The following is a 17,625-nucleotide window of genomic DNA, read 5'->3' as shown; positions in this document are numbered from 1 at the left end:
CAAAATCCTTGCTGAGATTTTGATAGGAATTGCATTAAACCTAGAGATGGAGAGAGGGAGAACTGATCTCTTTACTGTTTTGTATCTTCCAATCCAAGAACATGGTATCTCTCTTTCTTTGTTTAGGTCATTAATTTCTTTTCTTAGCATCTAAAAATTTTCACTACATAGGTCCTGGGTAAGTTTTGTTTATATGTAAGTATTTCACTTTGGAGTGATTGCAAATGGTATTGTGTTTTTAGTTTTTTCCCCCACATGTTCATCGTTAGCGTAGAGAAATGCAATTGACTTTTGTGTGCCAATCTTGTGTTCTGAGACATTGCTGCACTCACTGGTTCCAGAGTTTCTTTTTTGAAAAATAGATTATTTGGAATTTTCTATGTAGGCAATCCTGTCATCTCTAAATAGGGATGCATTTTTTTTTCTTTCTGATCTGTATGTATTTAATCTCTTTTTCTTGCCTTATTGTCATGTCTAGAACTTCCAGAACAGTCTCTAAAATTTTAATCAGTGTAAATTTCTAGAGATTTGCTGAAACACACTTGCCTGAATGGAGTCCATCCAACTTAAAAGTATGAATTTTCAACACTATTCTTAGCCAGCCTTTTCAGGTTTCATTTCCTGTAATTTGGATAAATAGCTGATAACATTCATCAGTGGTTATCAATGGCATCCACTCGACAAAGTCCTTTGGAGCAGCAGTGACCTTGTTGAGCTAAATGGAACCTGACTATAAACGCAAACCTAGCAAGGGGACCTTATCTGCAGGACAGGATCAGGAGGCAGCAAAGCTCCCAGTATGAAGGTGTCAGGTGGACTGGTGCAATACATTTGAGCATGTCATTTGTTCTTCCAGCTTTCTCCCCTTGTTTCTAAATCGGAGTAGCAATAATTTTAAACTCTGAAAATATAAAATTCCCTCAGAGGTACCTTATTCTTATATATTAGAAATCACCACTGTTAGGAATTCTTTTGAAGACTGGCTTATGACAAATAAATAATTCTCTGCATCTTACTATGTTTTTAGCAATAGGTAATTAAAATGTATTTTGACAGGCCAGACGCGGTGGCTCACGCCTGTAATCCCAGCACTTTGGGAGGCCGAGACGGGCGGATCACGAGGTCAGGAGATGGAGACCATCCTGGCTAACATGGTGAAACCCCGTCTCTACTAAAAAAATACAAAAAACTAGCCGGGCGAGGTGGCGGGCGCCTGTAGTCCCAGCTACTCGAGAGGCTGAGGCAGGAGAATGGCCTAAACCCGGGAGGCGGAGCTTGCAGTGAGCTGAGATCCGGCCACTGCACATATATATATACATATATATATTTTGACAACTCAAACTCTCATCATGTGTTATTTTGTTAAGCAAAAGTTTATAATCATTAATAACACTTTTATTTACTTGAAAAATGCATATTTCCTATATATAGTGATGTGTTTTTTATGTTATACAACCTCCCTAACCTACCAAAGAAAGTTTATAGCCATTACAGAAAGACAGAAAACTTGAGACAGCTCAACCCTTTATAGGTTTTAATGATCAGAGGTCTTAGATATATATATGTAGGTCCATGTAGGCCTTAGAAGTGTACACAGGTACAGTCTAATTTCTTGAAAACACTAGGAGCTCCTACATACAATATGTAGAAAATTTTAAATCTATAGTAAGAATCAAATTTCAGACACTTTTTTTTCCCCCCCAAAAGCAAGAAACATCATCTCCAGGCAAGCTAGTCCTTTTTTACAATCACTTTACTGATTTTCCTCGTTCAACTTCTACCCGTGCATTTCAATAACTCTTTTGTTGTTAAGACTGGACATCTTCTAGGAACCACGCCACCCGTGTCTGCAGTGAGCTGTCTGGGATGTGGACTCAGCCTCTCTGAGTCTAGTTTTCTTGTCTGTAAGAGCCAATGATGACGTGCATCTTATTGGTTGCAGGGCTTAAATGAGATGGCTTCTGCTGAGGGCCTAGCCCATGGCTGGGCAGGCAGTGGGCCCTCAGCTACTGGCTTCCCTTCTTCCTTCTGTAACATGCTGCCTTTACTTTCCCAGCTTCACCCTCTCCCCTCTCCGCTTTCCCCAGCACAGAATGGGGAGCTTCTTATTTTGGATGCCCCTGTTCATGCATGAGAGAGGGGAACACTTGCCAGAGGTATGAGCAGCAGGGATCTGGGGAGCTTAATGTCAAAGCTGCTCCTTTCTCTTTAACGCACTGCCATGGCTGCTTACATAGAGAAGGGCTGCGCACAAAGCATCCTGTGTTCTTACACTGCTTTCATGTCATGGTGGGAAAAAAGTTGCATAAGTGACCAGTACCTTCTAGCCAATATGACCTGATAATGCACCTGCAATCCACCAGCAGAAGGAGTAATCCACAGACACACAGTCCTCCACCTCACCCTAAAAACAATATTGTGGCTGCGTGATGCACAGTCAGCTCCTTCGTGGTCACGATGAGCTTAGAACCAAGACTGTATTTGGCACAGCAAGCAACAAAGACACTCTCACAATACAAAGCAATCACATTGTAGGTACAGGCATTGTCTTTTCTTAAAGAGTGAAACAACAATGATCTCAAAATGTCATTTTGACCACCAGCTATTATATGATTTCTGAATAGGTGAGTCTGGACTGAATACAATGGAATAAAGACTATCTACGTGAAGTATCCGTGTGAGTTGGAGATCTGCAAATGACCACTTTAATCTCAAATCTAGCATAGAGTTCCCTGTTCACCCTCTCTCATTCTGCTGCAGGGATGGCAGGGCTGCTGTAAACCCCTCAACAAAGAGACAGTGGCCAATGGCTGTCTGGCTGCATCACTGAAAAGGTTTTTATTCAAGTGCAAACACCAAGGACTTTCTTCTTACTCCATCAGGCCTTTCTGGGAACTGCTTTGAAATATTCCTCCCTTGAAATATTGGATACGCCTCCATACCATTTCTGAAGCCAGATATGTTCTATCCTCATCTTCATAAAGAACCATTCATATTGACGAGGCCACTTCCTCATCCCTGGGTGCCTGTAGGAATAAAGAGAGACCACAGTAAAGCTGCTCTTATCAGAGGAGTGCACCCTGGACCAAGTCACGGGACCTCCAGACTCCAGGCTTCATTTGGGCTGACAGCCGCTCAGAGGCAGAACCAGGGAGCTGAGTGTCAGTGCCTGGGACCACCACAGGAAGTCAGGGACTGTAGACCTTAGCCCAGTGGCTAGAGGCTCAAGTCGTGGGCCAGGCTCCTTGGTGTGAATCTCAGTTCAACTGCTGATGAGCCGTGACGCCAGTGGGCTGTCGGCACTCTCAAGCCTCTGTCTCATTACCTGTCACGTGGGGTGATGTTGACGGGGCTTTTCATAGGGCGATGTGGGGAAGCAGGCATTGAACCACATATAAAACACCTGCAGAGAGTAAGTGCTCAGTGGAGGCTGGCTACCATTATTAGGAAACAAAGAAAGGCTTTATGCATCTCTATATGAAATGTTAACAGAATGGTGAGCCTGTGAAACCAGCTTGTTCATGGGAAGATTTCTAGTCGTGCAGCAGGCTGAGAGCTACTAAGGCAAGTGAGAGCCAGCTAGAGTTGACAGGCAACGTCACATCCATCTTGTGCTGTTGACTGACTTGCCTCTCCCCCATGCATATCCCTAAATATGCTGCGGTATCATTGAGGGCAGGGGCTGTGGCTCACTTCTTTCTTTTTTAACTTCATAAAAATTTCCTTTATCTCTAAAAATGTTATACACATAATTCAAAGACCAAGTCCAAACTGGGAAAAACATTTATTACAAAGCAAATGCAATAATAGGTTGATGATCTTTATTTATTAAAAAAAAAGTTTTTTTTTTTTTTTTAGAGATAGGATCCACTCCTGGCTGGAGTGCAGGGGTGGGATCATAGTTCACTGCAGCCTTGACCTCCTGGGCTCAAGCGATCCTCCTGCTTCAGCCTCATGAGTAGCATGCCACCATGCCTGGCTAATAAAAAAAATTTTTTTTTTATAGAGATACAGTCTTACTATGTTGCCCAGGCTGGTCTTGAACTCCTGGCCTCAAGCAATCCTTCTGCCTCAGCCTTCCAAAGTGCTGGAATTAGAGGTGTGTGCCACCACACCCAGTCAATCATCTTTTTGAAGAATAATTTATTTTGAAACAATAATAAACATAGGGGGAAGTTGAAAGTACAGTATCCAAAACTGTTTTATTTTCTTAATCCATTTGAACAAAAGTTGCTGATCTGATGCCATAACACCCCAAATATTATGCAGCCAAGATAATAACATGATTTTTGTTGTTTTAAGAAACCTGCTTTTGTACTGATAACTGGAATGAAGTTTGATACCTGGAAGTGGTGCTGGTGCAACAAACCCTAATCCATGGGGCACTGGCTTTGGGCCCAGGCAGTGGGTGGAAGCTGGAAGGACCCTGAAGAGACCGACAGTGAGGGCTTATAAAAAGGTAGTGCCTGGCTGGGTGGAGTGGTTCACACCTGTCATCCCAGAACTTTGAGAGGCTGAGGTGGGAGGATCACATGAGGCCAGGAGTTCGAGACCAGCCTGGACAACATGGCAAAACCCCTTCTCTACTAAAAATACAAAAATTAGCCAGGTGTGGTGGCGCACACCTGTAACCCCAGCTACTCGGAAGGCTGAGGCACAAGAATCACTTGAACCAGGGAGGCAGAGGTTGCAGTGAGCCGAGATCGTGCCACTGCACTCCAGCCTGGGCGACAGACTGAGACTCTGTCTCCAAACAAGGTCGTGCCTGTGGGTAGTCCCAGCTACTCAGGAGGCTGAGGCAAGAAGATCCCTTGAGCCCAGGAGTTGAAGGCTGCAGTGAAATATGATCATACCACTGAACTCCAGCCTGCACAAAAGAAAAAGACCTTGTCTCTAAAATTAAAAATAAAAGCAGAGAAAGGCTACCGAAAGCTGGAGGTAAGGGGACCCACATTATGTAGCGGTGGGCAGGCTTGGCAATGCTGTTGTCTATAGTTAGGTGGAAAATAGGAAATGTTCACATCCTTTGCCCACTTTTTGATGGAATTGTTTGTTTTTTTCTTGTAAATTTGTTTAAGTTCCTTGTCGGTTCTGGATATTAGACCTTTGTCAGATGGGTAGATTGAAAACATTTTCACCCATTCTGTAGGTTGCCTGTTCACTCTGATGATAGCTTCTTTTGCTGTGCAGAAGCTCTTTAGTTTAATCAGACCCCATTTATCAATTTTGGCTTTTGTTGCCACTGCTTTTGGTGTTTTAGTCATGAAGCAAAAGAAGACATTTAAGCGGCCAACAAGTATATGAAACAAAGCTCATCATCACTGGTCATTAGATAATGCAAATCAAAACCACAATGAGATACCATCCCATGGCAGTTAGAATGGCAATCATTAAAAAGTCAGGAAACAACAGATGCTGGCAAGGCTGAGGAGAAATAGAAAGGCTTTTACACTGTTGGTGGGAATGTCAATTACTTCAACCAGTGTGGCAATTCCTCAAGGATCTAGAACCAGAAATACCATTTGACCCAGCAATCTCATGACTGCATATATACCCAAAGGATTATAAATCATTCTACTATAAAGACACATGTGCACGTATGTTTATTGCAGCACTACTTATAATAGCAAAGACTTGGAACCAACCCAAATGCCCATCAGTAATAGACTGGATAAAGAAAATGTGGCACAGATACACCATGGAATACTATGTAGCCATAGAAAAGGATGAGTTCATGTCCTTTGCAGGGATATGGATGAAGCTGGAAGCCATCATCCTCAGCAAACTAACACCGGAACAGAAAACTAAACACCGCATGTTCTCACTCCTAAGTGGGAGTTGAACAATGAGAACACACAGACACAGGGAGGGGAACATCACACACCTGGGGCCTGTTGGGGGGTGGGGGCAAGGGGATGAAAAGCATTAGGACACATACCTAATGTATGGGGGGCTTAAAACCTAGATGACAGGTACAGCAAACCACCGTGGCACATGTATACCTATGTAACAAACCCGCACATTCTGCACATGTTTCCCAGTACTTAAAATAAAAATTAAAAACAAGAAAATAGGAAATAAACCTAACAAATCCACTGATCTAGGGAAGATTTTGGCCTCTTCTAATTGCTTATAATAACATGTGAAAGAAGAGAGGAACTCAAGAACTAGAGTTGAGTTTAAAAGCTAGCAATAAAAAATAAAAATAAAAAATAAAAACGTTTGTGCGCACACACACACACACACACACACACACATCATCTGTTTCTTTAAATATTGAAAGCCATGAGCTCATGTGACCATATCCAATCCCAGTAATTCTAGTTTTCCCCAATTATGCCTCTAGCCCTTTTCTGTGCCCTTACAAGGCTTGCTTATTCGCCGCATCCCTGTGTGCAGGATCTTCCTCTTCCTGTGGGGTTGTGGATCGCCCCTCCAGCTCAACACTTGCCTTCGTGTTACCCTCCCTCTACTGCAGACCAATGCCTTCTAGCCTGTTTCCATTGCTGCACCAGCCCGCACCCCAGCTCCGAGCCTCCATTTCTGGCTGCCCCTGCATGGACACCTGTGGAAAGGACACCCCTGCGTGCATGCGCTGTCCTCAGCTTGCACAAGCTCTGACTCCAGGCTGGGCCGCCCTCTCACTTGTGTGGACCGCTACAGCTGTGGTTCTCAAACTTTAGCATGCACATCAATGTCCTGCAGCATGCCTTTTACAATACAGATTCCTGAGCCTTGTTTCCGGGGAGTTTGATCCAGTAAGTAGGCGGAGGTGGGGCCCGTAAAGCTGCATCTAAGTCAGCATCCTACTGATTTAAGGGTGAGAACACCACACTGCGAAACGCTGTGCTGGCATCCCCAGCAGGCAATGTGCTTTGTTTCGAGTGGATGCTTGAAAATGTTTGTGGTGTTGACGAGAAAGGCTCAGCTCTTTTCACGGCAAGGCAGGGCATCGTCAAAGGTTGGAAGTAGGTAGGAATTACCTAGAATAGCTCAGTGCAGTGCTCTCCAGAGGCATTCACCTGGCTTCTGCTGCCACTGCTAGTGATCTCCACAGCCAGGCTAGCTTGGTCCTATTACCACTGAAGGGCAGTGGAGACTAATCACCGTCATTGCATCAGAGGCATCAAATGGCACAGCCTGACCTCTGCTTATTATTATTGTGTATTTCTGGGCTTACCAATTTTAAAGCATTTACACACCTTGAAAACATGGCTTGCTTGGCAAATTCTACTTCTTCTGGAGACACTGCGATCATCCGGCCAGTGAGCGTTAACCGGACACATCGGGGATCTTCTGGGTCAACAATGTTTTTTCTGCATGTGAAAAACATTTTTCGTATATCAGAACAAGGATAGAACATCAGCTGGCAATAATGGATAGTTACTTTAAAACACCCAGGCCTTGTAATAGGTGTGCTTGTGTAGGTTAGATATCAGTCTGCATTCTGGGGCAGTGAGATAACATCCGAAGCCCCCTAGTCAAAAGCGCCCATTTGAGGGTGGAGGAAATTGAGACAGGAAAGTTTCCTGACTCCCTCAAGGGGCTTGGGACAGCGGGGTAGGGTGGGGTTTTTTCAGGGAGTAGGGGTGCTTGTTTTGCTGAGCTCAAACCCCTTGCAGGAGGGGGAGTACACAGGTGAGCAGGTGCATGAGCTGGGGCAAATTCCTTTTTTAGGCAGGAATGAACCCCGTACCAAGTTGTCCACAAACTCTGGAGCCCCAGAGGGCATGTATTACAAACAATGCTCTTTTAGTGGCTGCCATCAGCAGATGGCTGTGTTAACCAGCTCAGTGGTGAGTCGGGGTGACATACACCCTGACCTCTTGGTACCCAGGTTCGTGTCTGGCATCCAGGAAGAATCGGGTCATACAGACTTAAAGACTGGTGAGTGCAGAGGTTTTATGAAGCAGTGGAAGTGGCTCTCAGTAGAAGAGCTGGAAAGGGGCTGGTGCAGGAAGGTGATCTTTCCCTGGGACCTGGCCATCTCCAGCCAGGCTCCTCTCCAAAGTCGTGCCGTCTGAAGTTAAGCTGTATCTATCCATCCTCTCCGACTCTCAGTTGCTGCTTCTCCTCTCAAAGTCTGGCTGCTTTTCCCTCTGCCAGCTGTGGTCTGAGGTTTACATGGGCACAGGATGTGGGGGCAGGGCAGGCCAAAAAGCAACATTCAGGCTCAAAAACAGGAATGCCTGTTCTCATTTAGGGCTTCAGGTCTAGGCTTGAGGGTAGAGCCCTCGCCAGGGACCCTGCACCCGTTCCTATCAAAATGGGGAGTTATTATTCAAAGAGAATGATGTTTCAGTTCTGCTATGAATAAGTGCTAGAGATCTGCTATACAACATAAGGGTTCACAAAATAATATTGTGCACATAAAAATTTACTAAGAGGGTAGAGCTCATGTTAGGTGAGTTTTCTTTTTTTTTTTTTTAACTGCAGAAACAAAACACATCAAACGGACACAAGAAAACTTTGGCAGGTGTTGGATGTGTGTGTAATATGAATGGTATCCCTGGAGTTGTACAATGCATCTGTCTGGATCCAGCAGGGACTGGAATAAGGGATTTCAAATATCGCCATCAGAACCTGCACTGGAGGCTTCCTCAATCAGCAGAAAGTGTATTAGAAATAATAACAGTAGTGTGATCGCATTTGTGACTGCTTGCTAAGAAATGTTTCTGCGGTGACAGAGTTATCCTAAGACCTGTTTCCATTTTAAAGGTCACCTGGCGGTGAGGATGTGGGGAAGAAAACTTTTTCTTCTTCTTTTTTTTGTTTTTTGAGATGGAGTCTCGCTGTGTCACCCAGGCTGGAGTGCAATAGTGAAATCTCGGCTCACTGCAACTTGTGCCTCCCAGGTTCAAGCAATTCTCCTGCCTCAGCCTCCCGAGTAGCTGGGATTACAGGTGCCAGCAACCATGCCCAGCTAATTTTTTTTTTTTTTTTTTTTTTTTTTTTTGTGAGACAGAGTCTCACTCTGTCACCCAGGCTGGAGAGCAGTGGTGCAATCTTGGCTCACTGTAACCTCCACGTCCCAGGTTCAAGCAATTCTCCTGCCCCAGCCTCCCGAGTAGCGGGGACTACAGGCACGTTCTACCACACCCAGCTAATTTTTGTATTTTTAGTACAGACAGGGTTTCACCATATTGGCCAAGTTGGTCTCAAACTCCTGACCTTGTGATTCGCCTGCCTCGGCCTCCCAAAGTGCTAGGATTACAGGCGTGAGCCACTGTGCTGAGCCCAATTTTTGTATTTTTAATAGAGATGGGGTTTCGCCATGTTGGTCAGGCTGGTCTTGAACTCCTGACCTCAGGTAATCCACCCACCTCAGCCTCCCAAAGTGCCGGGATTACAGGCGTGAGCCACTGTGCTCGGCCCAATTTTTGTATTTTTAATAGAGATGGGGTTTCGTCATGTTGGTCAGGCTGGTCTTGAACTCCTGACCTCAGGTAATCCACCTGCCTCAGCTTCCCAAAGTGCTGGGATGACAGGCGTGAGCCACCGTGCCTGGCCTGTGGGGAAGGGAACTTAGAGCTCTCACCTACCTCTAATCATGTCAGGTGCCTATTTCTGGAAGAAGCATAAACAACAGAATCTGATTCTCCAAATGTCGTTCAGATAGTAGCTTCATGTACATCCACAAGAGAAAGCTCTGCTTGGCCGGGCGCGGTGGCTCAAGCCTGTAATCCCAGCACTTTGGGAGGCCGAGACGGGCGGATCGCGAGGTCAGGAGATCGAGACCATCCTGGCTAACACGGTGAAACCCCATCTCTACTAAAAATACAAAAACTGGCCGGGCGAGATGGCGGGCACCTGTAGCCCCAGCTACTCGGGAGGCTGAGGCAGGAGAATGGCGTAAATCCGGGAGGCGGAGCTTGCAGTGAGCTGAGATCCGGCCACTGCGCTCCAGCCCGGGCAACAGAGCGAGACTCCGCCTTAAAAAAAAAAAAAAGAGAAAGCTCTGCTTGGCCACAACTTGTGCCTTATGCTGTTGCAAGCTGTGTCCATAAGTGTTTGGGAAGATGGTTCAAGGATAAGGCAGCACAATGAGAATATCAGTCACTTACATTCACATAGTGTTTTTGGTATTTCTAAAAGGTTTGTGTATTCCATCATCTGCTGCTGTAGTGAGATTTGTCAATTTTTATACCAAGGACATTTGTACATCACCTCATTTTGTTTGAGCTTCATGACAACCCTAGGAGGTTTTATTATTAACCCCTGTTTAGAAGTAAGAAAAGTGAGAGTCAGAGGAGTTAAGTTGTTCAGGGCCGTGGAGCTCACAGGGGTTCAGCCAGGCCTGTAGGACCCTACCTTAGGTCCTCCGGTCTCAAGTAGAAAGCTAGGCTACCTCCCAGCTACTTGGGAGGCTGAGGCGGGAGAATGGCATGAACCCGGGAGGCGGAGCTTGCAATGAGCCGAGATTGCGCCACTGCACTCCAGCCTGGGTGACTGAGCGAGACTCCGTCTAAAAAAAAAAAAAAAAAAAAAAGCTAGGCTACCTGTCATCTGGTCAGAGTCTTACTCTGTCTCCCAGGCTGGCATGCAGTGGCGCGATCTCAGCTCACTGCAACCTCTGCCTCCCGGGTTCAAGCGATTCTCCTGCCTCAGTTTCCCAAATAGCTGGGATTACAGGTGCACACCACCATGCCTGGCTAAGTTTTGTATTTTTAATGGAGGTGCAGTTTCACCATGTTGGCCAGGCTGGTCTCAAACTCCTGACTTCAAGTGATCCACCTGCCTTGGCCTCCCAAAGTGCTGGGATTACAGGCGTGAGCCACCACATCTGGCCCCATCTGGTCCCTTATATCTGGATATATCCCAGACTTGACCCCTCCTCTATCTCCCAGATCCAATCAGTCCCCAAGGTTTATAGATTCTTTATCCCAATATCTGATTATAAACTTTTAAATATCATGCTAGGACATTTTCTCAAAAGCTTGCCTTGGAGGTAAAAAAAAGAAAAAATACTACCACATGAGAAAAAAAAGAGCCTGTTGCATAGAATTGTTTATGATGGCAAAAATTGGAAGTAACCAAAAAGCTTAGCAGTGGGGAAATACAAATAAATTAAGTTTTATCAATACTATAACATATAGCCTTTAAAAACAGATGAGACAGAACTATAGGTGTCCATGACCAAGATATAAGTAAAAATGTTACAGGTAGTGAATCCATATGGGTCTGCAGCAACCTCAATTCTTGCCTCCTCGGAAGAAAGAATTCAACTGAGGGGGGCATAAGGCAGAGTGAGAACTGAGGCAAGTTTTAGAGCAGGAGTGAGAGTGTGTTAAAAAGTTTTAGGGCAGGAATGAAAGGAAGTAAAGTTCACTTGGAAGAGGGCCAAGCTGGCCACTTGAGAGATCAAGTATGTGCTTTGACCTTTGACCTAGGGTTTTATACATTGGCACACTTCTGGAGCCTTGCATCCCTTCTCTCTGATCCTTCCCTTGGGGTGGGCTGTCTGCATGTGCAGTGGCCTGCCAGCTCTTGGAGGGGAGCATGCGCAGTGCGTTAATGGACTTGTACACACGCTCGCTTGAGACGTTCTTCCTTACCAGTCAAGTCTTCCTATAATGTCACATACCAGTTAAACGCCGCCATTTTGCCTCTTAGTGCACACGTGTGAGCCCACTCACCCAACTTCTGAGGTATTAGCGGGAAGTCGCTGATCACCAACTTCAGGTTTTTTCTATCTATTGGGAGACTGCCTTTCCCTGGCACTGGGTGTGACCAATTATTACTTTAGAGAGACAGTTAACAACCACCTGACCACCACCTGATAGTCACCTGACATTCCTGGTCGGGGTAGGAGTGGGCCGTCTCCTGGCCTGCTCGTGTCTGACTAGCTACTTACAGTAACAAAAACAGTTGAAGAAATTTTAAAAATCTCTGGACATTCAAACTCCTTATGCCAGAGGGAAGGTTAAGCCTAGAGGTTGAGTTAACGCAACTCCCTCTTCCAAATAAATCGCTGTTACCAGCATTATGCATCGGCCAGACTCCCAGGGAAAAGGGAAAAGGCCTCAGGGGTCTCCAAATGACTGCCCCGACAGACCATTCATAAGTAAATTTTTTGCTGGCCTCCCCTAAACAAAGACATGCCAATTGTAACTTTACGTGTGCAATCTAAGTCTAGCTCCTGAAACTAAAGTCTGTTTGATTCCATGCTGATAATGGAATTGACATTCAATTGCAAGCTGATCTTCCCAGGTGCAGAACAAAGACAAGACTAGATCAATCATTCCTCTGCTTACCCAGAGACACTGGCATAATAAATTCTTCCTTTACTCCCTTTTTTTCTTTCAAACATTCACCTTGTCTTATGTAAAATGTTGATTTACCAGGCACTAACTAAAGTCTCACAAAGATATAACCATTGCCTTACCACCTACCTGCCTCTCTTCCTATATGCCTTTCTCCCCTTTAAGAAAATGTACAAATACTAAACCTCCTGAAAACCTCTTCAGGAAAACAGCCACAGACAGGTCTGTGGCTTGCGTGTTCCTGGACATGCCCTGAGGTTGGCTTAATAAATCTAAACTGACTGAGACACTTGCTTCAGTGACTCATTTTGGTTATCAGGAAAAATATGTGCTGTGCAGCTCCATTAAAAGAAGAAAGAAAGGGCTCGGTGGGGTGGCTCACACCTGTAATCCTAGTAGGGGAGGAGACCACCCCTCATATTGTCTTATGCCCAATTTCTGCCTCCAAAGAATGAAGAAGTAAAAACTAAAAGGCAGAAATGAAATCCACAGGCAGACAGCCTGGTGCCACACCCTGGGCCTGGTAGTTAAAGATCGACCCTTGATCTAATCAGTTATGTTATCTATAGATTACAGACATTGTATAGAAATGCACTGTGACAATCTGTCCTGTTCTGTTCCATTCTAATTACCAGAGCATGCGGCCCGCAGTCACATACCCCCATTTGCTCAATCGATCACGACCCTCTCACGCTGACCTGCTTAGAGTCGTGAGCCCTTAAAAGGGACAGGAATTGCTCACTGGGGGAGCTCGGTTGTTGGAGACGTGAGTCTTGCCGAAGCTCCCGGAAGAATAAAGCCCTTCCTTCTTTAACTCGGTGTCTGAGGGGTTTTGTCTGCGGCTTGTCCTGCTACGCTAGCATTTTGGGAGCCCAAGACGGACAGATCACCTGAGGTCAGGAGCTCAAGACCAGCCTGGCCAACATGGGTGAAACTCTATCTCTACTAAAAATATAAAAATTAGCCGGGCATGGTGGTGGGCAGCTGTAATTCCAGCTGCTCAGGAGGCTGAGACATGAGAATAGCTTGAACTCAGGAGATGGAAGTTGTAGCAAGCCGAGATTGCACCACTGTGCTCCAGCCTGGGTGACAGAGCAAGACTCAGTCTCAGAAAAAAAAAAAGAAAAGAAAAGAAAATTATAATCTGTGATAGGTACTGCAAAAATGTGGTTGTTAGGTTGTAAACTTGTGAGTTAAGATGAAAGAATGATGGAATGTAATCTACATAACAAAAGCTAAATCTATATCTTTGTAAAAATAACTGAGATGCATAGGAGAAAAGAAGTAAAAATTGTAAGAAGAAACTGAATTCACATATATGAAAAATATTTAGAATGTGTCTGATGATACTGTCATTAGTTGCACCCAATTTATTTGTTCACTATTAAAGCTAGTTTCTTCATAAAATTGTTCTGTGATGAAAGCAATGCAATTAGCCTTCAGATGTAAGTCATTATAGAATAAGAACACAGTACATTTACATAGGGAGCATTTTTGCTTCTCTACTGTGGGTAATTACATAGAAATAGAAAGGAGATTTATATATATATATATATATATATTTTTTTTTTGAGACAGAGTCTCGCTCTGTCGCCCAGGCTGGAGTGCAGTGGCCGGATCTCAGCTCACTGCAAGCTCCACCTCCCGGGTTTACGCCATTCTCCTGCCTCAGCCTCCGGAGTAGCTGGGACTACAGACGTCCGCCACCTCGCCCGGCTAGCTTTTTGTATTTTTTTAGTAGAGACGGGGTTTCACCAGCTCAAGCCTGTAATCCCAGCACTTTGGGAGGCCGAGACGGGCAGATCACGAGGTCAGGAGATCGAGACCATCCTGGCTAACACGGTGAGATTATATATTCTAAAAGGCAAATAGAAAACTTTGCATTTACACAATGGAAAACCCAGCTAAACTTGGTATCACTTCCTTCTACATGTGGTAGGCAGGCTAATGGCCCCCCAAAGATGTCCACATCCTAATCTCTGGAACATGTGAATATGTTCCCTTACATGGCAAAGAGGAAGTCGGTTGCTAATCAGCTGATTTTGGATGGAAGATCATCCTGGATGGTTTGGCTGGGCCCAAGGCAATCACAAGGATCACTGAGTGGAAAGCATTGAAGTGATTTAACTGAGAAAGACCCGCCTGGCCATGGCTGGCTTCGAATACGGGAGGGGCACAAGCCCTGGGGTGCAGGCAGCCTCTCAAAGCTGAGAAAGGCCAGGAAACAGACTCTGCCCCAGAGCTTCCAAAAAAGGAACATAGTCCTGCCAATGCCTTGGTGTTAATCTGGTGAGACCTCTTTTGGACTTCTGACCTCCAGAACAATAACACGATAAATCTGGGTTATTTTAAGCCAGTAAGATGTGGTAATTTTTCACAGCAGCAATAGGAAACTAATATACCATCTAAAGGAATTTGGATGGCAGCCCCACCCTTAGTCACAGGAGTGCAACACACCTGTGGTTACTGGCAGCTGCGCCCCTGAAATGGCCAGCAAATGCAACACCAACTAGGCGAGAGGGCCCTGAGCACCCTGGGGACCCTGCTGCACGCTGTCAATTGGTGAGAGGCTACTTTGGTAAACAGGGGCTGTAGGAGGTGTTACCCCTCCTCTGGGTGACAGATCTCAGCTATTGTTGAGGCATCTGCTTCCCTCTCACACACAGCTTCAGGAACCCTAGTCCATCCCCAGGTCCCGAGAACCTGGACTGCCTAAGCCAACCAGGGTATTCCAGTCCCTGGCTGTAGTGACGGATTCAGGGACTGGCACAACAGCAAGTTTGGTCACAAAAGCTCAAGGAGCTACTTGCTGAGGACTTCCAGAGTGGAAACCCCCCTAACTCTTCTTTGGAGTCTGCCTGGAGAGATGCTCACTTTTGTTGGACATAAACAGGGGAGCATCTGTACCTGGGGAGGGGGGCGGCTACAATGGATTACAAAGGAGCCACCCTTAAAACAGACACCACAGGAAAGAGGGAGAGGGAAAAAAAATCTCATTTGATTGACATTGTTTAGGCCCTAGGAAAAGCCTTCCTCTGAATTTTTCAGTCGGGTGAACTGTTAAATTTCTCAATTCTTTAAGTCCATATGAGTTTACTTTTCTGTTTCTTTCAGCTGAAAGGTTCCTCACTAATTACAGGGCTTCAAGTTTCTGGAGCTCTGTTTGTCTCTGTTCTTAGATGTGGTGGAGACATGCCCACCTAATGTTAGATGTATTAATAGCGATCAATGAGCTATTTTTCATAAAGGCAATGAAGAAGCACCCTGGGGTGTCCCGTTGGGCTACCTCCTGCAACTTGAGCGAGCTTGTTTTTATTTGTGTTTCACTGGTGTGGGTGACCCTAGGAGCTGAAGGACATGGGCTGTGTTGATCGCATCTCTCCTTCAGGCCAGTGGACATTCTTTTGGGTATTTCTCCCCTTTTCACCTGACTTTAGGGTCGGCTACTCATGCCCTGTGAGGATCGGCAGCTTGTAAACCAAAAGGATTCAGGTCTCAAGGGTAGGACCAGAAAAGCCTGATCCATGCTCTCAAAGTGGCCACCTGGGGAGCCCCGAGGGCTGTCCTTCCGGCTTGTGGACCCTGCTGGGGAGTGGCAGGAGCCGTCCTGGACTGTGATGTCTGCCCTCCGGACCCTGACTGTGCTCACTCATCGAGGCTGGCCTGGTCCCCACTCAGCACTCCACAGGTGTCCTCTGCTGGGTGAAATGCTTGCATACCCAGCCAGGAGCTTCTTTTAACCTTTTCTATTTTTATTCTTCCTATAACAGAACCTAAAATGGTATGTGAAGATTCAATCTAGGGAGTCAAGGGACCAAATATCTGCTCTTAGGGGGTGGGTTTCATGCCCAAGGCATGGATGCCATTGTATTAGGGGTTCCAGAAGCTTCTGAATAGGGAGAATGATCAGTCACAGCACTTTGTATGCAATGGAGTGGATTACATGACCCGGGGAGTCACAAAGGACACAATAAAGCAGTGATCTTGTACTCAAATGATCTCCAATTAAACGTGAAGCTTGCCTTCCAGATAGTTAACCTTCTCGGAGATAAGTAATCCTCCTCTTGCTACAACAATTTCTTTTACACCCATATTTTTATGGGCTACAGTTTTGTAAGGGCTTCACAAGGGAGGCATTTTTCTAAAAATACATGTAACCTTCCCAAACACTTTATATCTTGATAGTATATTTAAAAGTCTGTTTTGTTTTTATGTGTTTGTGTTCAGTGGTAAAGAAAAATGTTGGAGGAAAGGATGTATTATGTTCTTTGAGGATTTCAGAAATTATACCTATATATAAACATACTGTACAAATGACATTAAAATATTTGCTTAACCCTTGTAATATTTTTTATAATATAGAGAAAATTGGCTGGGCGTGGTTGTGCACAGCTGTAGTCCTAGCTACTCAGGAGGCTGAGGCAGGAGGATCACTTGAACCCAGGAGATTGAGGCTGCAGTGAGCTATGATCATGCCACTGCACTCCAGCCTGGGTGACAGAGTGAGACCCTGTCTCAAACACACACACACACACACACCACACACACACACACACAAAAGAAAAAAGGAAGTGGGTTGGACTGCCCAATCCTGCAAATGATAAAATCACCATCATTGTACAATGGTTCTCAACTGGGAGAAGTTTCCTCTCCATAAAAGGCAACTGGAAATCTGGGGAACATCTTGGTCTTCACAGAAACCGGGTTGAGGGGCTCTATCTCCTTGCACTTGGTGGGTAGGGGTCAGGAATTCTAAATGTCCTGCAATGTATGGGACGATCTTACACAAGGAACTGTCCTACCCCAAATGCCAATAGAACCCACTGAGACACGTCGCAAGGCTCTGTCTCTCCCTGATGTATCCAGCCAGATAGTAACAGAAGGAAGGCAGATGTAGACCAGGCTTTCTCAACCTTAGCACGGCTGACATTTTGGGCTGGATGACTTTTTGAGGTGGGGGGCTGTCCTTTGCATAATAGAGTCTTTAGCAGCATCCCTGGGCTCTACCTGCTAGATGCCAGGAGCACCCCCCACCCAAACCCAAGTTGGAAGAACCAAAAAGGTCTCCAGACACTGCCAAATGTCCCTCGCGAGGAGTCTCTCAGCTCCCTGTTTGAGATCCACTGGTTGAAACGCAGGTAAACTTTTCGACTTAGTGGAGGGAGAGGAGTGAGTTGCCTGGTGTGACTTCATACTGTGTCAAATAAGTATGAGCATCATCTGCAACTGAGAGAGAGTGAAGGGGAGCGCTTAGGTCTGCTCTTTAAAAAAGGGATCTTACTGGGGAAATGAAATGGGATTTTCTAGGAGTGCTGAGAATGCATGCGAGGGTTCTGTTCATGAATTGAAAGGGGCAGTCTCA

The 17,625-nt window shown here is 45.4% G+C and overlaps 1 protein-coding gene across 1 annotated transcript in view; it reads right to left on the bottom strand.

The window, feature by feature from the left end:
* Positions 1-1,519: 1,519 nt before the first annotated feature.
* The window catches only part of CREG2 (cellular repressor of E1A stimulated genes 2), a 42,117-nt gene continuing 26,011 nt past the window's right edge, over positions 1,520-17,625 (bottom strand). The window contains exons 3-4 of the mRNA XM_033175683.1: positions 7,203-7,316; positions 1,520-3,026 (exon numbers count right to left, since the gene is read on the bottom strand). Of these exons, the coding sequence (XP_033031574.1) occupies positions 2,879-3,026; positions 7,203-7,316 (262 nt within the window). The 3' untranslated portion in view covers positions 1,520-2,878. The remainder of the gene's footprint in view (positions 3,027-7,202; positions 7,317-17,625) is intronic.

The sequence above is a fragment of the Trachypithecus francoisi genome, unplaced genomic scaffold (genome assembly GCF_009764315.1).
Source record: "Trachypithecus francoisi isolate TF-2019V2 unplaced genomic scaffold, Tfra_2.0 Lachesis_group17, whole genome shotgun sequence".
NCBI lineage: Eukaryota > Metazoa > Chordata > Mammalia > Primates > Cercopithecidae > Trachypithecus > Trachypithecus francoisi.
Note: the sequence above shows the minus strand (reverse complement) of the source record. Positions and strands in the feature narration are given on the sequence as shown.